Raw genomic sequence first — 27850 nt, 5'->3', positions numbered from 1 at the left:
CTGACCCGTGGTACTTGGGCTCCCTCTAGGGGCGGGCTCGGATGTATGGGGGGGCTAGGGTGGTCACGGCCCACCCAGACGTGAGTCATGCCCACCCAATCAAAATGTCAGGAATATCTACAGTGGGGAGAACAAGTATTTGATACACTGCCGGTTTTGCTGGTTTTCCAACTTGCAAAGCATGTAGAGGTCTGTAATTTGTATCATAACTTCTCTTCAACGGTGAGGGACGGAATCTAATACAAAAATCCAGAAAAACACGTTGTACGATTTTTAAATAATAAATGTGCATTTAATTGCATGAAATAAGTATTTGATACATCACAAAAATCGAACTTAATATTTGGTACAGAAACCTTTGTTTGCTATTACAGATACCAAACGTTTCCTGTAGTCCTTGACAAGGTTTGCACACACTGCAGCAGGGATTTTGGCCCACTCCTCCATGCAGATCTTCTCCAGAGCCTTCAGGTATTGGGGCTGCTGCTGGGCAACATGGACTTTCAGCTCCCTCCATAGATTTTCTATCGGGTTCAGATCTGGTGACTGGCTAGGCCACTCCAGGACCTTAAGATGCTTCTTACGGAGCCACTCTTTAGTTGGCTGTGTGCTTTGGATCGTTGTCATGCTGGAAGACCCAGCCACGACCTATCTTCAGGGCTGTCACTGAAGGAAGGAGGTTGTCAGCCAATATCTGGCGATACACAGCCCCATCCATCCTCCCTTCAATACGGTGCAGTCGTCCTGCACCCTTGGCAGAGAAGCAGCCCCAAAAAATGATGTTTCCTCCTCCATGTTTCACGGTTGGGATGGTGTTCTTGGGGTTGTACTCATCCTTCTTTTTCCTCCAAAAACGACGAGCCGAGTTTAGACCAAAAAGTTCAATTTTGGTCTCATCCGACCACATGACCTTCTCCCATTGCTCCTCTGGATCATCCAGATGGTCAGTGGCAAACTTCAAACGTGTCTGGACATGCACTGGCTTCAGCAGTGGGACCTTGCGTTCGTCGTAGGTTTTTAATCCATGACGGCGTAATGTGTTTCCGATGGTTTTCTTCGAGACTGTGGTTCCAGCTCTCTTCAGGTCATTGACCAGGTCCTGCCGTGTAGTTCTGGGCTGATCCCTCACTTTCCTCATGATCAGTGATGCTCCATGAGGTGAGATCTTGCATGGAGCCCCAGAACGAGGCAGATTGACCGTCAACTTGAACTTCTTCCATTTTCTAATTATCGCTCCAACAGTTGTTACCTTCTCACCAAGCTGCTGCTTCTTGGCCATTGTGGAGAGGTTAGAGTTTGTTTGTTTGTTTGTTTGAGCATGTGAACAGTGGCCTATACTACGAACCGAGTTCAACCTCCCCAGAAGTAATCCAGTTTACCAGCAGGTAACCGGAGATGACAAAACCTGGTTGTCTAGTTTGTGCTCAATCGGTGCTACGACGCTGATTATGAGGTTGATTAGTCGAACCTGTGTCAACCCAGTCAGAGTTACTGCGCGTTCACATAAAAGGGGGCGGAGAGCAGAGTCAAACACTACTTGTGACGATGGCACGGGCACCTTACTTCACAGAGGAGGAATGCGCGATGATTAAAATCCACCCTCACCGCGAAATCCAACACCGATTCGGCGAGTTGAGCGCGACGGGTCTGTTGACAGCGAATTTAAAGATCGTGTGATTTGTGAATGCGTCAATATGCCAGTTTACTTATGTCCATGAAAAGAAATAAAGCCTGCTGTCAGGACAATAAAAGAAGATTTGGTACGTTAACAGTAAGAAATAATTTATCGCGCATCACCACATGAGGCAGGATGATTGTATGTTTAGTCTCCCTGACTGTATGAATACGTATGTTCTTTTTTTTAGTTTGGGCCTAAAAAATCCAGCTCGACCCGACCCGAGTCCGATCAATCAACTTGATTTGCAGGCCCAAGCCCAACCCCCCCTCCCAAAATTTTATGTTATATTTGTGAGGACTCAGGAGAAGAAGAAAATGCCGGGATGCCATGCGTTGTTGCGTAAATTAAAGCCCGTCTTTTGTAACGAATTTTCGCTGACAAACAAGACTGTAAGATGCATATTCAATAAACATTTATATCTTTTATATTTGTGCGTCTGTCCTATCAGTGGATTTGACAATTTAATCTCTTCGAGTTGGCAGAAAAAAACGCAAGTTTTCTCAATGTTTAAATAGTCTACATATTTCTATGATTATTATAAATATTTACACAACGAAATAACGCTGGAAAGTCCGTTAAATATATTTCTTGTATGAGAGCAAAGCTCCGCATTCGTTTACATTCAGCGATTTCAACAATCAATTTGAAGCGTTTCCATACCCCACTCCGAATCGCATGGCATACAGTGTTCTTACGCAGATATTCAGCATCACCGATGGACTCATGGAATACATACAGTGCTGCTCGAAAGTTTGTGAACCCCACAGTGATGGTCAGATTTTTTGTAAAAAAAACTAAAATAACCTTATTAAATGTTAAGTTATACCCAAATCCACAATACTGACATTCCAAATAATGGACTGAAACAAAAGAAATAGTTATATTGTCATTCTTTATTTAACAAAAGTGGTTGATTTAAGAAAAACTCAGATATCATGTGTGCAAAAGTATGTGAACCCCTTCAGTTAATAGGATATTGCGCCTCCTTTTGCAGAGATTACCTCAACCAAACGGTTTCTGTAGTGACTAATCAGCCTCTCACATCTACTTTGGGGGATTTTTGCCCATTCTTCCTTGCAGAACGCAGTCAGTTGAGAGAGGTTTGATGGGCGTCTGGCATGAACTGCTCGCTTCAGGTCCCGCCACAGCATTTCAATGGGATTTAGGTCAGGACTTTGACTGGGCCAGTCCAGAACACGAATCTTCTTCTTTTTCAGCCATTCCTTGGTTGTATTGCTGGAATGCTTTGGATCATTATCATGTTGCATGATCCACCTTCTGCCAAGCTTTAACTTCAAAACAGATGGCGTCAGGTTATGTTCTAGGATTTGACAATATTCCTCAGAATTCATGATTCCCTGGACTATGTGGAGTTGTCCAGGTCCTGAGGATGAAAAGCAAGCCCAGATCTTGACATTCCCACCTCCATGCTTCACTGTTGGGAGAAGGTTCTTTTGGTGGTATGCAGTGTTGACTTTTCGCCAGACATGGCGGTTTTGGTTGTGACCAAACAGTTCAATTTTGCACCTACATCAGTTGATGAAAACTCTTTTTAATTTAGTCTCGACAACACAACTGTTAAAAAAACAAAAAAAAAACTACTGAATTGATTGATTAGGAAATCAGGTTGAAATAATAGAAAATTCCAAAATGTTGAGGGGGTTCACAAACTTTTGAGCAGCACTGTATATTGTTCCTGGCAAAAGAGCGCACGGACAGGCACACAAGCTGAGCGGTTGTGAGGGCCTGACTCGGCGGGTTACATTAGTGCCGTCCGCCTCGATCAGTTGGCACAGGTAAAGAATTTCCTCACTTGAAAATATGTCTTTCATGGAGAACATCTTCCGGGTACGCCAGTGAATTTTGGCGGTCCCGAAATACCCGTGCCCTCCGGAGAGAGCCCCTCACAATCCGCGCGCCAATGTCGTATGGGTCGTCCAAGTACGCTGTCGTTGTCAGGAGGACACGTCCGCGGAGGGGTGCTGTTTAAATAGAGCGTGGTTAATTGGAATCCTGATGTTAAGCAAGATCTAACTCTGACACGACCAGGTTTGGCGTGTGGCGTGTGTTGCCATGGCAACACTTCTCGGTTCCAACATATCCACCTTTCGTAGTCTCGCATAGCCGCGAACTTACGTCGCACGTGATAAAGTTACTCTCGAAGTTACCCTGCTAAGCCAGAAAACCGGCTTCGTAGTATAGGCCACAGGTGTCTTTTATAAGGTAACAAGTTCAAACAGGTGCAGTTACTTCCGGTAATGAGTGGAAAACAGGAGAACTAAGAGCCGAAATATTTACTAGTTGGTAATGTATCAAATACTTATTTCATGCAGTTAAATACAAATTTATTATTTAAAAATTATACAATGTGATTTTCTGGATTTTTGTATTAGATTCCGTCCCTCACAGTTGAAGAGAACTTATGATACAAATTACAGACCTCTACATGGCTTGCAAGTGGGAAAACCAGCAATATCGGCAGTGTATCAAATACTTGTTCTCCCCACTGTATTGTAGCGTCGCACTGGATATAGAGAACGCACGGAGAGTTGGTCTAACCTACTTTTTTATTACAGAATTAACGGTTACTGTTGGCCGCAACCACGCCGAACAAGCAATCACCAAAACAAGCTGTTTTTCCAACTTCGTTTGTTCTCCGCGCGCTTCCTCTCTCTCCTCCAGACACATTCTTGCAGTCGGATATCCAGGCATTAATGACGTCACCAGCCACAACAAAGTGTCGCCATATTGAAATGGGGGCAAAACACGAGTCACAAGCAGTTGCTCTGTTGTGCATTGTAGTACAAACGCGTTGAAGTTTTGTCTTATTTGCGGTCTTTTTTTCCGTCGGAATGACTAAAAGTTGCCGTGTTGCGGGTTGTAACGCAAGTAAGATTTCGGAGCCGCATTTGAAGTTCTTCATTCTTCCTCGTGAGAAGAAAAGGACAAGCAAATGGCTGAAAGCAATCAATCGAGGAACAGTAAAAGAAGACGGTTCCTTGGACCATTCTCGCCAGTGGGATCCTAAATCCGGCACATTTAAGTTTGCAGCCGACATTTTATTAATGGTAAGTAAACTTTAATCGATTTTTTTGCCCCAATTTGCTGCTAGGATTCAATAGACTAGGCAGTGGTTATTATTACCGTAACCAACAACTCGCAAAGCGTTATTTTTCTATTGCCGTGAGCTGCTCTGATCGGTCAATCGGTATATTATTGGCCTGGTGGGAATTGGTTATTTTGCCGTGACGTGTTCACGGCTAAATAACGCTTTGAGGCGAAATACCGGTTACGGCAGAAGTAATCACTCCGTATATACTACCAGTTTTCTTAGTTCCACACGGTACATATTCCATGTAATTGATAAAGGTCAACTTACTGTGTGACTTTATGAGGTAGTTGTAGATGTTTCCGAACTCCACTGCAGGCAATTCTTTTGGATTGTTTATCCATCTATCAGCTGCGACTTTGTATGGGCAGATTTGCAGGCCAATACATGCTAATTTTAAGTTGTATCGCCTCCTCGCGTCTGTCGGCAGTGACTCGTGATAATAATAAGTCATGTTTAAGACGTTTTTATGAAAAAAAGACGCAAAACACAGCTGAAATATATTATTTCAGACAACGTTTGTCCACGGATGTTTAGCTGTGCGTGCCCCCATCTCAAAATGGCGACACGTTGCTTTGCGAGAGGACGTCATCGTGACATCACGCCGACTGCGAGAATAAGTAGATTGATGAATAGAAAAAAAAAAACAAAAACAAAAAAAAACAAATAAACCCCCCCAAAATGAATGCAGCCTCAACGGGACACAAGCCTGCGTCCTACTTGCGGTGTTCCCAAGCCCGGAGAAATGCAGAGGGTAAAAAAAAGCCTGCATAGTGGGTACCCCCTCAAGAGTTCTTAGTGCCCACTCTGGTGGGTAAACCTAGATCCGGGCCTGTCTAGGGGTACGCAAATGTATATTAACTAGGGGTGTCAAAAGATTAAAATTTTTAATCGAGTTAATTACAGCTTAAAAATTAATTAATCGCAATTAATCGCAATTCAAACCATCTATAAAATATGCCATATTTTTCTGTAAATTATTGTTGGAATGGAAAGATAAGACACAAGATGGATATATACATTCAACATACGGTACATAAGTACTGTATTTGTTTATTATAACAATAAATCAACAAGATGGCATTACCATTATTAACATTCTGTTAAAGCGATCCATGGATAGAAAGACTTGAATTTCCTAAAAGGTAAATGTTAGTACAAGTTATAGAAATTTTATATTAAAATCCCTGTTAATGTTTTCGTTTTAATAAAAAATTTTTTAAATTTTCAATCAAAAAATAAACTGCTCGCTATTGTTGATGTCAATAATTACACAATGCTCATGGTGCTGAAACCCATAAAATCAGTCGCACCCAAGCGCCAGAAGAGGGCGACAAAACTCCTTAAAACACAACAAGTACACATTTCACTGTCCTGTCATTTTAATCTGTTTGAGAGGGGCATTTGTGCATTAATTGCGTCAAATATTTTAACGTGATTAATTAAAAAAATTAATTAACGCCCGTTAACGCGTTAATTTTGACAGCCCTAATATTAACATATCATTATTTTTTTCCCCCAAAAAAATTTGTGCGTTAACCCATAGTTAAAATGTGTGTCACTTGTAGGCGTTGAAGTGGGAGGCTAGATTTTAGTCAAAATGGACTGGCCTAGAGATATTATTGGATATCGACCGATAAAAGTATTTTGAAATGATATTGGATCATATCGACATCGGTTTATCTTTGTTGGTTTTGGGCCAATACGCATGTCACCTTCAAAGTGAATATAGAAGCCTTTTGCCGGTGTACATGGGTTGGTCACAGCTTGGCACAGCAGTTATTCTTAGTGGCCATTAGATGTCTTCAAACTAAGAGGCTTGGGATTTGTTATGTGAGCATCATCATTGTTAAAGCATCCAGTGCAGCATGACAATAAATTTAGCGATAATATGTTAAGTCCACAACCACATTTTTGGAGTTGGACAATTTCGGGATATCGGTTAAAAGTCATTATCGGAGACTGGATGTCTATCGCTGTCAATGGCAACCAGTGACTTAATGTTGGCCCTGATGGTGGTACTCAAGACGGTTAAGATTCATTTGAAAAATGTAAAAGCTATTTTGTTTTGACATTGTGAAGTTTGCAGTTATTTCCAGGGTAGGAGGAATGTTATTGAGACAAAAGTCAAAGGTATTTTAAGTGTGTTTTCCTTAAAAAAATCACATAAATTAAGTTAAACCATTGGTCTTAATTAAAAAAAAAATCCTGAGTTCCTCTCGTCAGCTTGCCTGAGACAAGACCAAGACTTTTGGGAGTTAAGACTGAGACCTCTAATTGTATACTCGTAGTAACAATGCAGTCAGTTGCGGATAAACAACTTGAAAATGTTTTTTTTTTTTCGTATTAGCATAATGTAACGTAATGTAGCTTTAATCGGGATAAAATCTACGACAAAATATTTTTATTCATTCCACAAGCATTCGGAATAAATTAATTGCAAAACCAAAAAGGCGCGGTTCATAAAGGCATATTGAACCGTACAGGGCGAACCGTACGGTTCGGCTTTGAACCGCAAACCGTTGCACTGCTAATATATATATATATATATATATATATATATATATATATATATATATATATATATATATATATATATATATATACATATACACAGTGCCTTGCAAAAGTATTCGGCCCCCTTGAATCTTGCAACCTTTCGCCACATTTCAGGCTTCAAACTTAAAGATATGAAATTTAATTTTTTTGTCAAGAATCAACAACAAGTGGGACACAATCGTGAAGTGGAACAACATTTATTGGATAATTTAAACTTTTTTAACAAATAAAAAACTGAAAAGTGGGGCGTGCAATATTATTTGGCCCCTTTACTTTCAGTGCAGCAAACTCACTCCAGAAGTTCAGTGAGGATCTCTGAATGATCCAATGTTGTCCTAAATGACAGATGATGATAAATAGAATCCACCTGTGTGTAATCAAGTCTCCGTATAAATGCACCTGCTCTGTGATAGTCTCAGGGTTCTCTTTAAAGTGCAGAGAGCATTATGAAAACCAAGGAACACACCAGGCAGGTCCGAGATACTGTTGTGGAGAGGTTTAAGGCCGGATTTGGATACAAAAAGATTTCCCAAGCTTTAAACGTCTTAAGGAGCACTGTGCAAGCCATCATATTGAAATGGAAGGAGCATCAGACCACTGCAAATCTACCAACACCCGGCCGTCCTTCCAAACTTTCTTCTCAAACAAGGAGAAAACTGATCAGAGATGCAGCCAAGAGGCCCATGATCACTCTGGATGAACTGCAGAGATCTACAGCTGAGGTGGGAGAGTCTGTCCATAGGACAATAATCAGTCGTACACTGCACAAATCTGGCCTTTATGGAAGAGTGGCAAGAAGAAAGCCATTTCTCAAAGATATCCATAAAAAGTCTCGTTTAAATTTTGCCACAAGCCACCTGGGAGACACACCAAACATGTGGAAGAAGGTGCTCTGGTCAGATGAAACCAAAATTGAACTTTTTGGCCACAATGCAAAACGATATGTTTGGCGTAAAAGCAACACAGCTCATCACCCTGAACACACCATCCCCACTGTCAAATATGGTGGTGGCAGCATCATGGTTTGGGCCTGTTTTTCTTCAGCATGGACAGGGAAGATGGTTAAAATTGACGGGAAGATGGATGCAGCCAAATACAGAAACATTCTGGAAGAAAACCTGTTGGTATCTGCACAAGACCTGAGACTGGGACGGAGATTTATCTTCCAAAAGGACAATGATCCAAAACATAAAGCCAAATCTACAATGGAATGGTTCAAAAATAAATGTATCCAGGTGTTAGAATGGCCAAGTCAAAGTCCAGACCTCAATCCAATCGAGAATCTGTGGAAAGAGCCGAAGACTGCTGTTCACAAACACTCTCCATCCGACCTCACTGAGCTCGAGCTGTTTTGCAAGCAAGAATGGGCAAGAATGTCAGTCTCTCGATGTGCAAAACTGATAGAAACATACCCCAAGCGACTTGCAGCTGTAATTGGAGCAAAAGGTGGCGCTACAAAGTATTAACGCAAGGGGGCCGAATAATATTGCACGCCCCACTTTTCAGTTTTTTTTTTTTGTTAAAAAAGTTTAAATTATCCAATAAATTTTGTTCCACTTCACGATTGTGTCCCACTTGTTGTTGATTCTTGACAAAAAATTAAAATTTTATATCTTTATGTTTGAAGCCTGAAATGTGGCGAAAGGTTGCAAGGTTCAAGGGGGCCGAATACTTTTGCAAGGCACTGTATATATATATATATATATATATATATATATATATATATATATATATATATATATATATATATATACATATATGTACAGTGGGGAGAACAAGTATTTGATACATTGGCAGTGTATCAAATACTTGTTCTCCCCACTGTGTGTATATATATATATATATATATATATATATATACACACACACACACACATATTTATTCTAGTTACATCTGAGATGCAATTGTTGGCTGTTTTCAACAATGTACATCAAATAAAGACATTGACTGACTGAAAATGGTTCAATATTAGATGAAATGTCTTGTTTTCTCATGTATATACGTATATTAATTGCGCTTCACCTAAAAATATGTATGTTTTATCCGATTACTCGATTAATCGATAGAATTTTCAGTCGATTACTCGATTACTAAAATATTCGATAGATGCAGCCCTAGTCCAATGTATTTTGTTTAGAATTATTTAATTTTTACCTGTACTCCTCCTGGGTAAAAATAGGAATCCGCGAAGGCTGAAGGACTGTGATCTCCACCAAGGTGCTATTCGTCTTCACGGGATCGCCGTCGTCAAAGGCCGTGACAAACAACTGTGCACACACACATATTACATGTTGTTTACACCAAGCGCTGTAATTCATATTCCGAGCACAAGAAGATCGAGAGCCTGGGAGCGTATTTGTTGTAATGTCATGTCCGAGACATCCTCATTAGAAGCAAGTCCCAGAGCAACTGCTTCTCTTGTTAAAATATATATTAAAAAATATTAAATAAACAGATCAGGTCACCTTGGGATGATGGTTTTAACAAGACAGCAAATGTTCAATCTTTGCTTGTAGGCATCACAAAAAAATATGTCAGAGAATAAACAGAGGATCATGTTTCAGTGACGTCCGATCCATTTTGACTAGGAAGGCTGGCAGCGACAGTTCATTTTAACATCTAATTTATCTCATTTAACATCTCAGCCATGCCAGCTCACCTATATAAATAATAAACTTAACTCACTTTAAAGGTAACACTGGGCTCTTCATTGAGGTTGACCTTGGTGATGATCCTACCGGTCAGTTCTTCCACATCAAAGATGCTCCCACTGTACGGCGACCTCTCCTCGTCCACTCTGTAGCGCACAAAACTGGCCGGTGTGCCCTGAAAAATACAGAAATCAGAAAATATGATTATGGTGGCTCCCAAAACAGAAACAATTTGAATACAGAGCATCACCATAATTCAGGGCTTTCAACAAGTGACATTTAAGTTTTTTTAAGATCACTTAGAACAGAATTTATTGTCAATTTTGGGACAAATCCATTCTTTCCAAATGGTTTTTAATTTCATTTGTCATCAGTTAGGGATAGAGGAATATATGTTTTTTTCTGCTTTGGCATTTCTCTGACACAATTTCACGCATCCACCAAAATTTAAAACGTAAGGAATTTAAGACTTACCAGACAAAATTCAATGCATTTTAACCCCTTAAAGCAGAAGTTCAGAATTTTTGACATTTGACTTAATCTTCGACTTAGCGGGGGTTTAATTAGTCAATGGAGTTGATTTCAACAAATTTTGTGTAGTTTGTTAGTTATTTATTAATTTCAGGGCTCCGGAGTGGCTAAGATAGCGCGAGTCAATTGTCCCGACTTAGCATGCCAATAAAAAAACGATATTAACAGATCTAACATAGTCAAATAAATTCAAAATGCAGATCATTGTTCAAAATACCCATGCGGCCAAAACAATATCACACCAAACTGCCATAATTCATTTACTTCTGCGGGACTTTTTTTTTTTTAAATGAGTAATGCGACCACAATATAGAGGAGTTCTTCGGCCACTCGTGCTCATGCTGCATTCGAGGAAGGTGGGAAGTTGGACTCGGATGGTAACAGTTGCGCCCTCAAAGCGTTCTAAGCAGTGTTGGTAATAACGGCGTTACTAACGGCGCTATTTTTTTCAGTCATGAGTAATCTAATTAATTACTTTTCTCATCTTGGCAACGCCGTTACCGTTACTGAGGCAGGAAAGGCGTGCGTTACTATACCTTACTATGTTGGTTGACGCGAGAAAAGTATCAGAGAGACGGACTCACGGAGACGAGAGAGCAGAGCAGGAGTGGGGACGCCGTTGCAAACGCGATGCGAGGTGGCTCCAATAATACCTGACTGTAGCCGATAGCCTACAAACTACGCCCACTTAATGCTACGGTAGAAATCCTACATTATAGAACTAGATGCAAATGACGGACACGGTGGCATTAGCAACATATCTAAAGAACTAGATGCGTTAGTAAACAGCCGCCATCTTAAAGGAGTAGACCTCTTAGGAAAGCTCTGATGGAGAGAACCTTCCTAGCGAACCTAAGTAACCTTTTATCTAAAATGCTCCTAAATCTGCAAATTCTTGACTTAAATCAATCTTTAAATGATGAAACAGTTTAAAACTTTTTTACACATGTCGAAAGTAGACAGAAGGGAACTAATGCAATAACGGGAGCAACTTTAACAACTTTAAGGGTTTATTCAGAACATTAAATGACTTCCACACATAGCAAAGGTTACTATCTAGTTATCGCAATATCCGCAATACCCCAGTGTCTAGTTAAGTTTAGGGTAAAGAATTGGGCAAATTGTCCCAAAAACCCTTTAAATTTCGCATTGTGTGACCTGTTTTTTTTTTTTTTTTTTTTTTTTTTTTTTTGAGAAAAAAAAAAGAAAATTATCACCAGTTACTTTGCCAAGTAACTAATTACTTTTACATTCAGGTCACTGAGTTACTAACGCAATTACTTTTTGGGAGGATTAATTTGTAACTGTAATTAATTACTTTTTAAAGTAAGATTAACAACACTGGTTCTAAGCATTTGTTTTAAATTTTGGCCATCAAAAGACAAGTTCACCTCCAGCAAACCTGCCTTCTCATAAGCGATCAAATAGTGGAGGAAAAATGATGGCTAAGGTAAATAGACCACACTGTAAGCTGTCTTCTTTAGTTTTACTATTGGCGGTCTGCTTTTTGACGGAAGCGCATTGTCGGTGACGTCTGATCGAAGTAACTCATGAATTTGGGGCACGTTTTTTTCTGACTTCGCGACTAGGGCCTCCCAGTTCGAGTGGCGTTCCAATGATATTTGTTCCTGGTCCGACGTTGGAAAACTCTGACTTCCCACCTTATACGAATGCAGCATCAGTCTACAGAGTCTTGACTGAAGAATGGCAACATTGTGAAACATGCATTTACAGAAGAAATGGGCAAATGATAGTTTCTACAAATTCCCTATGAAGGAGGAACAATACAAAGTGGGGATACTTGCTGCTGGCTACGACATAAACACACCGGTGGAAAAAATATCTCCGCTCTGCAGCCTAGTAACTACAGAGCAGCTGGATTACAAATGTTGCTGTTCATACTACAGATATTGGCATGCAATGGTAAGTTTTAATAACTTCATCCTGAAAACATAGCCAACACTATTGATTGCATGGGTCATCGCATCGGTGATTTTCATGCATGCATGTTATTTTTTATTGGCATGCTAGGACGGGCCCATTGACTCATGCAAGCAGAGCCACGCCAGAGCCCTGAAACTAATAAATAACTAATTAACTGCACGGAATTTGTTGAAATCAACTCTACCGACTAATTAAACCCCCCACTAACTCGAAGATTAAGTCTACAGTAATGTCAAAAATTCTGAACTTCCCCTTTAACTCATAGGTTGCCATTGACGGCGCTAGAGTGTAAAAAATGTTAATTTGCCCATCCCATTCAAAAATAGATTGGACGTCTAGCGCCGTCAATGGCACTGAAAGATGAGCATTCACTGCCAGTTTAAATGAATCGGATGTCGACCGCTGTCAGTGGAAGGCAATGAGTAAAAAAATACAAATTTTAAAGAGCAATTTTTCTTATTTGGGGCCAGATTTCTGATTTTAAGCATTTTAATATTATTTGGTTTTAATTAACTGTCTTTTATATTATTTATAAATGTATTTATAAAATCTACGTAATATAAAAAAATAACCCCAACCCAATAACTTAATAATAATAATATACAGTTTATATATTCATTGGCTTATCCTCACGAAGCTCACGAGGATGCTGAAGCCTGTCCTAACTTCATAACAGTCAAGGTTTTTAAATGAGCAAAAATAGTCACTTCATCAAAATGATTAAATTTATGATCTTTTAAATGAAAACTATCAACCAATAAATGAGGTGAAAGTGTCCAATTCATTTTAATTCAGATTTTTTATCACAAAATTTTGAATCTCACTTACAGTGGAGAGCAGAAGCATTTGCACCCCTTGTGAAGTTCACCCACTTAGAAAATAGGTAGAGGTCTGAAATTTTAATCTTAGATGCATTTCCACTCATACAGACATAATCTAAAAGAAAAAAAAAAACTCCGGAACTCACATTGAATGATTTTTCAATAATTTATTTGTAATTTAGTGGGGTTAAGTATTTGTACCCCTGAGAATCAGCAATAATTATGACAAAGAGTTGTCAGTCTACCTTAAAGAAAGTCTAGCTTTACTCCATGAGTAAAGCTAGACAACCACCTGTTTGAGTTTAATATTGTCACCTGTGCACTCCACACTACAGTCAGTCATAATCCAACTGCTACAATGGGCAAGACCAGAGAGCTTTCGAAAGACACCAGAGGAAAAAAAAATGTTGAGCTCCACAAAGCTGGAAAAGCCATGGGACAATTGGAAAGCAGCTTGGTGAGAATAAATCAACAGTTGCAGCAGTTGTTAGAAAATGGAAAAGGCTAAAGATGACTGATAATCTCTACCTCTGACTGGGGCTCCATATAAAATCTCTTCTCATGGGGCATCACTCATGATGAGAAAAGTGAGGGCTCAGCCTTGAACTACATGGTAAGAGCTGGATATTGACCTGAAGAGAGCTGAATGCACAGTTGAAGGCTACTGTCAGTAGAACACTACGGTGTAATGGTTTAAAATCATGTATTGCTCAGAAAGTAGTACACGTGAAAGCCCATCTGAAGTTTGCCAGAAACCTTCTGAATAATGTAGAGGGGTCAAGGGAGAAAGTCATCTGCTCAGATGAGACAAAAGTAGAACTTTTTGGTGAAAACTTTACTCATCATGTGTGGAAGAAAAAGGAGGACAACAATTCCAAGAACACCATCCCCACTGTAAAATATGGGGGTGGAAACCTCGCTTTGGGGCTGCGGCAAAGGGGGCAGGAGGACTTTACTGTATAAAGCTGAGGATGAATGGTGAAAAGTATCGTCAGATTTTGAGCCAGAGACTTGAAGATGAGTCATGGCTGGACCTTCCAACATGACAATGATCCAAAGCACACAGTCAAGCTGACCAAGGAGTGGCTGCGTAAAAAGCATATCAATGTTCTGGGGTGGCCGAGCCAGTCTCCAGACCTCAATCTAATAGAAAATCTTTGGATGGAGCTGAAACTTTGTGGTTCCCAACAGCAGCCCCGAAATGTGTGGAGGAATGGGCCAAAATCCCTGTTTCCATATGTGAAAACCCGGTGAAGAACTACAGAAAGTGTCTGACCTCTGTAATTCCAAACAAAGGCTTCTGCACTGAATATTAACATTAACATTGATTTTCTCAAGGGTACAAATGAACCCCAGTAAATTACAAATAAACTATAGAAAAAGCATACATTGTGTTAGGTTTTGTGTTTTTATGACTTGTCCCTGTGATTGCCCATTGATTTCACCTGTTGTGCCTGCTCCTAGTAGAGATGTCCCGATCCGATATTTGGATCGGATCTGACGCAGATATGGGCAAAAAAATGTGCATCGGTATCAGATCGGCCGACACGGAAAAATTCCGATCCAGACTTCCGATCCAGTTTTTTCGAAAGTCCACTCCGGGTTTTCCAGCGCACCGATTTACATAATCCATTCCAGTTTTTGCTTCGGTTTCCCTAAAATCCGGTCCGCATTTTACGGCACACCTTCAACACACTACATTACCGTCTCCCAATTTACCGAAAGACTTTATCGGTAAAAATGTCAGCTGTGTGGGATCATTTCACCTTAAAGGACGACAAAGACGAAGAGGCAGAGTGCAACATATGCCACAATAAAGTCAAGCGTGGTGGTAAAGCTGTAAGAAGTTTTAATACAACCAACCTAATCAAGCATTTAGCAAAATACCATGAGGAGTATGTTTAGAAAACCGAAGACAAAAAGAAAGGTCCTTCGCAACTAACACTGGCAAAAACTTTTGCTATTCGTGACAAACTGGCACTCGACAGTCCCAAAGCCCAGGGAATAACAAGAGTCAATGCAAGAAGAAGAATCAAGAATTCATTCTGGATGACGAGCCATTATTTCTCCTGAGTAAAGACGCACCATACAACACTTATGCTGCATTCCAGAGAAGTGGGAAGTCGGATTTATCCCACTCGGATGGTACCAGTTCCGACCTCAAAGCGTTCCAAGCAAATTTAAACAACAAAGATGGCTGATCGCGACGAGGTGTTTTTTATTTTGGCCATCCAAAGACATTTTGACCTCCAGCGAACCTGCCTTCCTATAAGCCAGGGGTTCTTAACCTTTCTGACCCTGAGGCCCATTTTTTTCAGTACAGAGTGGCCCAGGGCCCATTAAATATAATTTTAATATATATTATTTATTTATTATTATTATTTATTATAACTACTTCTCACTGAAGTAGTTATCAATGCAGCGGAAACATTCCTGAGCCATAGTTCGTGTTGGTAGCTCTCCACAAAACAGTATGTGTTCGTGCAAACTACTGTCCCAACGATAGCGAACAAAAACCAACAGCAGCGCAGCATTCGTGACATCAGTGGACTCGGCAAGTTGCAAAGAGAAAAATGGGCTACTTTTTACTCTTTCAATGAGGTGTTGCTGTATGTCTGAGGCCATGTCCGCGATACGGTGACTCACAGTGTCGTTTGAGAGTGGGATGGTCAGCAGCTTCTTTGCAGCGGCCTCTCCGATCATCTCATGGCACATATCAACAGCAGCAGGCAGAACCAACTCCTCCGCTATGGTGAATGGTTTTTTACTTTGTGCCACACGTCTGGCTACGAGGTAGCTAGCTTTCAGTGCACTTTTAGAGTTGCCAGTCAGGGACACGATCGATCTTTTCTGCATCTGCAGCCCATCTTCTTTTCTCTTGAAAAATTCCACCGGCTTTCCCACAAGCGTCGGATGCTTGGTCTCTAGGTGCCGCTGTAGTTTTGACGGCTTAAGTGCTTCGTTAGACAGCGTTAACCCACACTCCACACACTAGGCTCTCGGCACTGCCTCGCTACCTCCGTTTACGAAGCCGTACTTAATGAAGTCGGGATTGTACTTGCGCAAAAATTTACTTTTTGGCGGGGGGTCGTCTTCATTTTTTCGTTTTAAATATTTCTCCATCTTGTTTCTTTACAGCTAGCTGAATGACTTTTTCTCCTTATTTATGGAGCTGGTTAAAGTAACAACTGACTGATGCATTAGCGCCACTACATGGTCGGGAGTTGTTATTGCGTCCAGCGGCCCTCGCGGCCCACACGTACAAAACAGTTTTTTTTTTGCGGCCCACTAGGTGGCGCTCGGGGCCCAAGTGTGGGCCGAGGCCCTATGGTTAAGAATCACTGCTATAAGCGATCAAATAGTAGAGGAAAAACGACGGCTGCGTTATAGCCCACACTGTAGCCTGCCTTTTTTTAGTTACATCCTTTGCTGATCGTCAATATAAAAACATAGCACAACAAAGATAATTCACTGTATGAGGAAAAAAATACATGGCGTCTCAAATAAACTTGATTTACTTCATTATTGTATTATCATTCGTTTCCTTGAGCGCCATTTTGTCCAGTGACGTCAGATTGAAACAACTTGGAAGTCAGGTTAGTTATTTTTTCTCCGACTTCGCGACTTGGACCTCCCAGTTCGAGTGGTGTTCCAATGATATTTTCCTAGTCGGAGGTCGGAAAAGTCCGACATCCCACTTTTCTGGAACGCAGCATTAGAACCACGGTACAACATGCCCAGACGTCATTCCATCCTTGAGCGATTCTGCCGTGGAAGATTCGAGAACGATTCACAAACATCCAAATTCCAATTATTGAAATATGTCAAGTAAAGCGAAACTAATACACAGCGAGGTCTTCGGGGCGCAATGAGAAACAGACCGCATTGCGTCCCGAGAGTAAACATGCTTGTCTAATAGATATCATATGTATGTAGAACTAGATGCACAATGACAGACTCGACAGCGTGAGCAACACATGCATTGAAAACTACGTGCGTTAGTAAACAGCTTAAAGCAGGAGACTTCCCTTGTAGGCTGTTGTAGTGAACCTTCCAAGCAAACCTAATTAACTAATGCACGAAACATTAAAAGCATCTAATAGCTTGGGGGATTTGTGGGATTTTCCACTGACAGTTTACAATATTATTTGCACGTTTTACTGACTGACTATGCCATTTCTGTTTGTTATTTATAATCTTTTGTGTTTGTCACTGAATAAGCAGGTCAGTTTCTTGTTACCAACCATTGTGTGTTATTCAAACTCACCTAATTCAGCTGGCTAGTTGTTATCAAGAGTACTAAAACCCTTTTCAACATGAGTCTGACAACTAAGTAAGGAGGCTAAATAACTTTAAACTTTAATACATGCTCAGATAGGCCGGTATCGGCCAGTATCGGTATCGGATCGGAAGTGCAAAACAATATCGGTATCGGATCGGAAGTGCAAAAACCTGGATCGGGACATCCCTAGCTCCTGGCGTATTCTCCAACCTGCATCCTCCAGTGTTACCCAACACCTAAGCCCTTGTGTCCCTGCATCCCCTGTTTAAGGAAGTTTTGATGCCTTTTATTTGATCCGCTGTCCTTTTGTTGGTACTTTGTGTTTTTGTTAATTATCAATAAACCATTTTTTAGTTCACTGCCACCCGGCCTTGCCTCCCTGCCATGTTTTCGCATTTGTTTGCCTGCTTTTGGATCCACACCACCTGCCCGGCCGAGTTCCTTGACACAATATGTGTTCCGGATTATTATTTTTTTGTTTTAGATTATGTCTTTATAAGTGGAAATGCATCTATGATTGAAATTTCAGACCGGTACCTATTTTCTAAGTGGGTGAACTTGCAAAATCACAAGGGGTGCAAAACTTTAGTGCTCCTCACCAAATCTAGAAGTCAAAGAACTGATATAGAATCTGTGATGTAGGAAATATGTTTTACACGTCCTAATATTGCACTGATTTATTCCATTATTTTCATTTTTTTCCCCCCTTATGAGCAACCTCTGCTGAATATTCTTAAGAAATAACTTGAATGATGAGTTTTGTAATGTTTTCTGCATCTCATTGGTCTTGAGAGTCAGCCCTTGATTGCACTCCCATGTATAAATCATATGTTATTTATGAATTCAGCTCTTCTGTTCAATAATATTGAAAAGACTGAACCGCCTAGTTCATAAATTTATCCCTGCAGTCTGTGTTATAAATCACGTGCATTAAATAATTAGTAGGTACCGGACGTTAAAGGATTAAGATTAAACACACTTCCTGTTTGTTATTTTTTTCTTTTTGCACTCAAGTACAACAGAGTATTAGGGCCACACAAAGAAATAAATAAGGATAAGGAAAAGATATTCATAGTACGATTTTGATTAAAGTAGTTAAATTACAAGAATAAAGTCATTAATATTACAAGAATAAAGTCATACAGTACACTGTAATATTATGAGATTAAAGTCGTTATATTATCTTTACTGTAAGTATTATGTATGGATGCAGTGCGGCTAATTTAGCTGATATGTTCTTTACGTAGCGCTAAATTGCCTCCTTTAAAATGAACAGCATTGAGCGTCTCGTCTGGCTGGATGTTCGAATGAGTTTCATAAATAGATATTTTTGGCAACTTGACGTAGAGTACGTGAAGCTATGTAAATGATCTTATTGTGACTACAACAAATCATGAGTATAAATCCTTATATTGATTGTAATTTGATGTAGATGTGCCACGAGACCAATGATTTCCTTATTTGTGAAAGATTCTAAATTAACAGCCCCATGAGATGAGACTTTAATCTCGTAATTATTATTTTCGTAGGCCTTTTTTCTTTCTCTCCTTGTGCGGCTCAGATAATCCGCTGTACCTATGGGCACAACTGATCCTTTAATAATCTTTTCTTTCCCCTTTGTTGCATTGGGGACTGGCCAGCCTGGAGGCGATTTTCAAGTAGAAACACGTCCCCAAGGAGTTTTTTTTTTTCCCCACACATACTGTATATGTCTTTAAGAGCTTAGGAACCGTTCGCGGTGAAATCTCCTAGGAGCAGGGGCAATAAAACTTCAAAATGGTGTTTGTGCCGTAACGTAAGCGCCATTTTCCCCTGTAAACATTCTTTCCGCTCACAGCGTTGGTAATCTCATTAGGTCAGTTTTTTATCGTTCGCTTTTTAATTTAATACTATGTAGCTATGCAATCGTAATTGCTCTTCTGTTATGCGGGGATCATGAAAATCAAGGTCACCTTTAAGAGGAAAAAGGAAATTGTACATGATGGAATATTAACACCATTAGCGGGCGGATGTTCTCTTCATAGATACAGAATGCAGACTGGATCGTAATTTGTGGCAAGTACGTGACTGATAAAAGTCATCGCCGTAAATAAAATATATTCCAATGTTTATTAAGATCCATCTGTCATGTTTCTGAGAATGCAGATGTGTCAATGTAGCAGGTGTCAATAAAAATAAAGCCAGATGTCTGAGGGATTAAAATAACTATCAGTCCTTCAATGACAATCCGTATCAATCATGCTTTGCCATCATTGCTCATTTGCGCCTGATAGTTGATTGTCACCGACAAAGATGAAGTGCATTTGTAAAGGCTATTTTCCAACGCACTCATTTTTCCAAAACGATTTGAATTAATCCTGGCGATAGATGTGCCATTCGTTTTGAATGGGAGGGCTAGTAGCGAAGAAATATTTGTAATATTCTTTTACCTTTTCTGGAAAAGTCAAAACAAAGATATTAACCCCTCCCCCTTTTTTAAATATATTTTTCATTGAAATTACTTTCTTAAAAAAAATAATTAAATAGAACATTTGGTAAATGGAGAGTACTTACATACAAACATTTATCTACTACATGTTTTTACCATGCCCAAAGCACTTTACATTAGCACACATTTACCCTTTACCACACGCATTCACATACCAGTGTTGATGCTGCCTTGCAAGGCGCTGCTAATCCATTGGGAAAATTTAGGGTTCAGCACCTTGCCCAAGGGCATTTTGATAGTGGGCAGTCGTAGCCAGGAAATGGACCGGTGACCCATCGGTCCCAGCACAACTTGGGCAACCAACTGTGCCATGGCCACCCCTGTTCAATGTTTTTCCCCTTTAGTTTTTTGCAATTAAAACAATTAAACTTTCGGGAAATTCACCCAAATCAAAGATAGGGGCAGCACTTGGTGCCTGGCCCTAATAGTAATAATAATAATCCTTTGCATTACAATATGGTCTCGCACCACTTGGTGCTCGAGCTCTAATAAATAAATGGTATTTTTAATGCATTTTCCCTTTTTTCTATTTATTTTTTTAATTCAAGCCCTCATTTATCTTAGTCATCCCAATTTTTTAGCCCAGTTGCATCCCCTTTCCTCCCATTTTTTAACATGGACGAATCAGAAAAAAATGTTTCTAAATCAATAATGTTCTTTAAAAGAATTATACCACAACAACCGGAGCACATTATGCCATGACCAAATGTGCCCGCTTTCAAGTGAACTATAATGTTAAACGCTAAATAACAAAATTCAATTCCCAGTCCAAACACATTATAACTTGTTAAAAATACATTTCAAAACATTTGCAACACAACAGACATCAACAACAACAGTGGTACATTTGGTCCATTTTTTTTTTTTTTTTGCTCCAGCCATTAATAACAGACCTTTCAAACCTGGCCATGAGGAATAATGCATTCAGGGGCATTTGTCTCCATGGTAATCTCATTCAAAGTGATGGAGCACTAGATGAAAATACGGTCCACTTTTCCACATCACAAGCATCACTTTTCCTGCGGTACATGCGGCAGAGATATTTGTCTGCCCACAAAGCTAAAAGGGATGGTCCCAACTGTTAGGAACTTTTGACAGAGATGCACTACACTGTCCGCTTTTGATACATATTGTATTAGCCTTTGACAGGCACTCTGTCAATAAAATGCTTTGAGCCTCGGGTCAATAAGAGACTGGGTTAGTTCACTCCTGTTAGGAAATCCAATTGGTGTGTCAGTCAAAGCGTCGCGCTTACACTCGCTCGTGTACTCTGACCACGTAGCTGCAAAGCTCCAGGGAGCATGTGTTCTCATATCACGCAAAGGTTTCAAAAGGTTTTTGTACACTGGTTCGCTTTAAGCAGAGAAGACAATGTTTTAGAGCCATTGACGGCGATACACGTCCAATCCATGTTGATCGGGAGGGGCGAATGAACATTTGTTCATTAGCAGTCAACATTGGAACTCGGAAGTGGTGCCCACAAGTCTTTGCGCATCCGTAACATTACTTAGTGGGTGAATTCATGACTTGTGTGTATTTTCATTGAATAAAAGATAACACTTATTTTGCTTGTCAGTCTACCTTAAAAAAGTCCCCCTTTACTCCATGAGTAACCACCCATCCACCGCCCATTTGAGCTCATAATTGTCACCTGTGCAATGGGCAAGACCAGAGAGTTTTCAAAAGACATCAGAGAAAAAATTGTTGAGCTCCACAAAGCTGGAAAAGGCTATGGCACAATTGGAAAGCATCTTGGTGAGAATAAATCAACAGTTGCTGCAATTGTTAGAAAGTGGAAAAGGCTAAACGTGACTGATAATCTACCTCTGACTGGGGCTCCATGTAAAACTTCTCCTTGTGGAGCATCACTCGTGATGAGAAAAGTGAGGGCTCAGCCTAGAACTACACAGCCTGAGCTTGTCAATGACCTGAAAAGACCTGGATGCACAAAGGCTACTGTCTGTATAACACGACAGTGCAATGGTTTAAAATCATGCATTGCTCAGAAGGTTCCCCTGTTGAAGCCGATACATGTGAAGGCCCGTCTGACGTTTGCCAAGGACCATCTGAATGATGCAGAGGGGTCATGGGAGAAAGTCATGTGGTCAGATGAGACCAAAGTAGAACTTTTTGGTGCAAACTTTACTCGTCATGCGTGGAGGAAAAAGAAGGATTAGTACAATCCCAAGAACACCATGCCCACTGTGAGGTTTGGGGGTGCAAACCTCATGCTTTGTCGTTGCTTTTCGGCTAAGGGGACAGGACAACTCCACTGTATAAAGCAGAGGATGAATGGTGAAATTAATCGTCAGATTTTGAGCCACAACCTCATTCCCTTAGAGACTTGAAAATGAGTCGTGGCTGGATCTTCCAACATGACAATGATCCCAAGCACACAGCTAAGCTGACCAAGGAGTGGCAGCCTAAAAGCATATCAAGGTTCTGAAAGTGGCCTAGCCAGTCTCCAGACCTCAATCCAATAGAAAATGTTTGGATGAAACTTCGTGTTTCTAACAACAGCCCCGAAACCTGACAGATCTAGAGAAGATTTGAGTGGAGGATTGGGCCAAAATCCCTGTTTCCATATGTGAAAACCCGGGGAAGAACTACAGAAAGTGTCTGTAATTGCAAACAACGGTTTCTGCACTGAATATTAGCACTGATTTTCTCAGGGGTACAAATAAAACCTCATTAAATTACAAGTAAATTACTGAAAACTCATACAATGTAAGTTCGGGATTTTATTTTTTAGATTATGTCTCTATAAGTGGAAATGCATCTATGATTAAAATTTCAGACCTCGACCTATTTTCTAAGTGGGTGAACTTGCAAAATCACAAGGGATGCAAATACTTCTGCTCCACACTGTACATACTGTACGTATACACCGTCAAGCTGACACAATTATTTCTAATATCAATATTGGCTAGATTCAGACCACAGGTCTTGATGCACAATTCTGATTTTTCATTATTATCTCAGTTTTTATTTTTTGGCATGTCCGTACAGAATGCATTTTTTGATTGAGCCCGTTCAAGTATTAAGCATGCCTAATAACTCGCTGCCCGACACGCGCTGAGCAAACTTACCCACATGAGCAGAAGCGTCAAAACAAATGACTGGCCATGCTGGCCCTATGCTATCCTAGGGTTACCATATTTTTATTTTCAAAAAGAGGAAACAAAATAACAGACATAAATTATCCCCATTTACTCTTATATTCAAAGTGTACTGTATATGTATTGATTGAATGCATGCATGCACTGTGCGTGCTGACGTAATTGCTGCATGAATTCTGATTTGGGAGATTTGAGAATTTTGAAAAATGTGGCCGAGATCAGATTTTAACCACATACGAAAGTGACCTAGATCGGATTTGAAGTGGTCCGCTTCTACTGGAATTGTCCCGTTCAGACCATCAAGTTAATGCTTTATTAGAGTCGGGAAAAACATGAAAAAAATTGGATTAGTGCATTAAGACCTGCAAGCTGAACCTAGCCTATGTGCATGTGGCTCTCAGTGTTGTCTTTTCTGTGGAAATTGAGTCGAAATGAAGTTGCCGACCCCTATCTGGACGAAACATTGAAGCTTGTTTGGGCTGAAGTCATTGAAAAAAAAAAAACTAAACTAAACAAAAATCCAAGAGTGGTTGAGAGTGTAACAGTAAGACTGAAAAGTACTCCATCCATCCTCAGCTGGGACTGAAGAAGATGCAAAGCTAAGGCTTGTCAAAGTTCAAAAGCGTAAAGGGCTGCTTACAATAGCACTCCACTCCCGAGACTGGTGGAAACTGAGGGCAGCATGAGGAGGTCAGTGAGTCTTTTAAACCTTAAACTGAAAAAGTATTCAAGAGTAAAGGAGAAAAAAATGACCTTGCGACAAGTTGAAGTCACATAAGGTAGAAGACAATACAAAATGGAAAGTTAGTCATCATGAATGACAAAGAACATTCACTCAATTCAATCATCGTGTTTTTAAAGCGACATGTTCGTGACTGCATTGTGCAACGTTCGCTTTGTGACGGATGGATTCCGGAAACAAGTAGACTAAAGTCATTATTGCTCCACTCCCGGGAAAAGCTCGTCAGATACCACAGCGTGAAGGGGGGAAAAAGAAAGAAAATAACATGTATATATTCTCAAGTACGACTCTGTCAGAGGCTAAAGGCTGGTGACTCATCCGAATCGGTGAGCGAATGGAAGTGAGAATGTACAGAGGGTGCGCCAATGAAAGCGTGCAGGCTGGTGGGAACTTTCAAGTGCGTGGCGTGAAACAAGCGAACAAATGAAAACGTCTGATGTTCAAAGGGCCATGCGAGCGTGAGCGAGACCTTGCTGAGCCGTTCTTTCATACGCCTTCATTAAAAAGAACACGTGGGTTGAAGGCTTTGTTCCACGTTGGGTGACGGCACGCTTTAATTAGAAACAGAACTGCAAAAACGCACTTGTCAATGAGCTCGACGGATCCCGCTGGTCACCCTTCTAACTTTTATCCGTCAGTTACTTATAGCGTCACTGGGAAGTCTGAGTATTTCAGAAAAATTGTGAAATGTTTTTAGTAAGGGTGGTATATGGTTAAATATATAATCTCATTAAAGGGGCACTTTGTCATGAATTAATCTTGATTAATCGCATTTTAATACTATTTTTCCCCAGAATGTCCTTAAAATAAAAAATAAAAAAAGATTTTGAAATAGATATTAGTGAACAACAGAACATATATATTAATTATATATTAAGGGAGTAGCGGTACATGTAATAGTATTGAACCGTTTCGGTAAGTGGTGCTCGGTTCAGAACGGACGCGTACCGAACGAGTTTCTGACATAATATAACCGTAACTTTTCGAGGCCGTGAGTCGATCGGGTTAAAGTTTTCTTTGTGTAGATTATATTTACTCCGTCTTCTTTACTAGAATGAGGACCAACACGGTAGGACAGTACAACCCAGAAACGTAAACGGCGCGACAACGTGGCCGCCGCGAGAACGCAGTGAAACGCGTGCGTTAGAGTCAATCAGTCAATGCACACCAGTTGCGTGTTAGATGCGTCCCAGAAGCGGGTCAATGCGACGCAAGCGAAAAGAACGGCAGAGTTTATTATTTGATGCGACACGTGGCCCTCCTGCTTCAATACTTCTACCGGTAGCTAGGATCGGGCCGGAAGTCACTCGTGTAAAAATACGGTGGATCCGGTCGATTTTCAAACTAATATGCAATCGTAACCTACTTTTTGAGTAGGAACATAGGAACTAAAGTTATACAACATAAAATATACAATATAAATGAATACTACATCACATTTGTAAAATATAAACACATAATAAGATAAATAATAGCCCATTTCAATAAAATAAATTGAAATGAGCTAAACCACCTGTAATTAAATAATAAGATTAATACACACATCCTGCTTACACAATTCAATTTATTAATTTCTGTGTGGCGCTTTAACCTGAGAAAATCCACCAATAAAGCTTTTGAAAACCGTTCATGAGAAAAAAAAATGTTTCATTGAGGCATTTCATTTGTAAAATACATGTTAAAATCTTTGTCATTGGGATTGCTTTTCTCTTTAGCACAGGACTTCTTTTTTCGTCTTTCTTTCAGAAAGAAAGCTGACCAATACGCTGACTATAAACTCAATCTTGGTCTCACACAAAAATACACACGTTCCCAGGCTTCAACTGGGACCGTGTGCTTTGGTCAGATGAGACCAAGATTGAGCTTTTTGGCAACAAACACTCTAAGTGGGTCTGGCGTGCCACGAAAGATGCGCATGCTGAAAAGCACCTCATACCCACTGTGAAGTATGGGGGTGGGTCAGTGATGCTGTGGGGCTGTTTTGCTTCCAAAGGCCCTGGGAACCTTGTTAGGGTGCATGGCATCATGAATGCTTTGAAATGCCAGGACATTTTAAATCAAAATCTGTTGCCCTCTGCTCGAAAGCTGAAGATGGGTCGTCACTGGGTCTTTCAGCAAAATAATGACCCTAAACATATGGCCAAATCTACACAGAAATGGTTCACCAGACACAAAATCAAGCTCCTCCCATGGCCACAACAGTCCCCAGACCTTGTTTTGTTGGCAAAAGGGGGTTGTACAAAGTATTAACACCAGGGGTGCTAATAATTGTGACACACATTATTTGATGTCAAATAATTCTTTCTTATATGGGATTTTTTTCCCCAGTGAATGAATGTACTTGTATTGAAGGTTGGATTTTTCTCTTTTTTTCCATTAAGGTCCCATATTATTTGAATTAAAAAAAAAATTATTAGAAGCTAAAAAACACATCTTTTTCAGGGGTGCCAATAATTATGGAGGGCACTGTATATATAACCTTACTCTCAGTATGTTGCATTCACATTTTCTAATCATAACTGAAAAAATATTTTAAAAGCCCACTGCAAAAATTAAAATATTATGGTATTGGATTTTAACCCCTGAAATTCCCCTGGAAATGTTTTTTTCTTTGCACAGATTAAAATCAAGCCAAATCAAAATTTGTATGCAGTAAAGTTATCATTAACTATACAACTAACTATACTATACTATATTATACTATACTATACACAGCCCCCCCCCAGAATTGATAACTCTGAATTCAACTTTTAAGACCTTTTTTAAAACCATATCAACTGAAAATTAATACTTTTCTTGCACCAATTATTTAGATCCTATTGAATCACATTAAATAAAGCACTGAACATCAAATCTAACCTCAATTACTAAGTGTGTTTGACAAAAGAATGCACATATATTGAAGATACAATTAAAACACATTTAAAGTAACATTATAAAGTCTGTCAGAATTTTCTTAAACACACACACGCACACAATAATTATGGACAAAAAGAGGAGGAGAACAGGACTCAGACCAGCCATCTTCTGAAACAGGCTAGCCGCTAGTGCACCTGCCAAGACCCCAGTGAACATGACTAACTCTTGAGTTAAAACGGCGAAATTCACATTCATTCGAAAGGCAAACCGAAATGTTTAAGCAGGTCCACTGCCTTCGCATTACCCATAAACTGCAACCTAAAGTATCTGGATGTAACTTGAGCCCCTATCACATACTCCAAAACAACGGGAATATTGCGGGACTTAACAGCAGTTGTGTGTGAAAACAATTTCCGTGTCGACTGACATGGGAAGCAGTGTGCGTGAAAGCAGGCGTTAAATTCCCGGGTCACAGCAGATGGCTGATGACTTAAATATCATAGCGGCGGCCGATGTTACTTCCTCCCTCTTTGCAGTAAGAGGAAAAGCGGTAGACAAACATCGCAATTATAAACATAGCAAGCTGGAAACAGCTAAATTAAACTGAAAACATGACCAAAATTAAAATGTCAATTATTACGTCGGGCGGGCCAGGGTTCTTTCTCGCTAACTTTTTGAAACAACTATATATTAACGATGTACGAATGATAAACTAAGGAATACTTGTTATAAAATAAATCATTTGGATAAAAAAAAGAAGGCGCTGAATGGTCATTGCAGAGCCAGAGCGTGCCTATACGCCCTTTTTAATCTTCCCCTCTGCGAGTCCGCAAAACCACATCTGTTTATTTATATTTAACAAACTTTTCCAGCATTATTTCATTGCGTAAATAAATTTATAATGATCATAAAAATATGTAGTCTATAATGTGCGGGTTTTTTTTCTGCCAACTGAGAATTTGTTACAAAAGATAGGCTTTTATGCAGACATCGTCACAAATGTTATCACACAAAATGCGGGTCGGGCTTTAATACCCGCGGACCAGTTCGGGTCGGGCTGGATTTT

The 27850-nt window shown here is 40.0% G+C and overlaps 1 protein-coding gene across 9 annotated transcripts in view; it reads right to left on the bottom strand.

The window, feature by feature from the left end:
* The window catches only part of LOC130923355 (protocadherin-15), a 490939-nt gene that overhangs the window by 104537 nt on the left and 358552 nt on the right, over positions 1-27850 (bottom strand). For all 9 annotated transcript variants that reach the window (XM_057849017.1, XM_057849014.1, XM_057849016.1 and 6 more), the window contains 2 exons: positions 10033-10173; positions 9502-9614 (listed from right to left, as the gene is read on the bottom strand). In XM_057849017.1, coding sequence (XP_057705000.1) covers positions 9502-9614; positions 10033-10173 — 254 coding nt within the window. The remainder of the gene's footprint in view (positions 1-9501; positions 9615-10032; positions 10174-27850) is intronic.

The sequence above is a fragment of the Corythoichthys intestinalis genome, chromosome 10, assembly GCF_030265065.1.
Source record: "Corythoichthys intestinalis isolate RoL2023-P3 chromosome 10, ASM3026506v1, whole genome shotgun sequence".
In the NCBI taxonomy this organism is placed as follows: domain Eukaryota; kingdom Metazoa; phylum Chordata; class Actinopteri; order Syngnathiformes; family Syngnathidae; genus Corythoichthys; species Corythoichthys intestinalis.
Note: the sequence above shows the minus strand (reverse complement) of the source record. Positions and strands in the feature narration are given on the sequence as shown.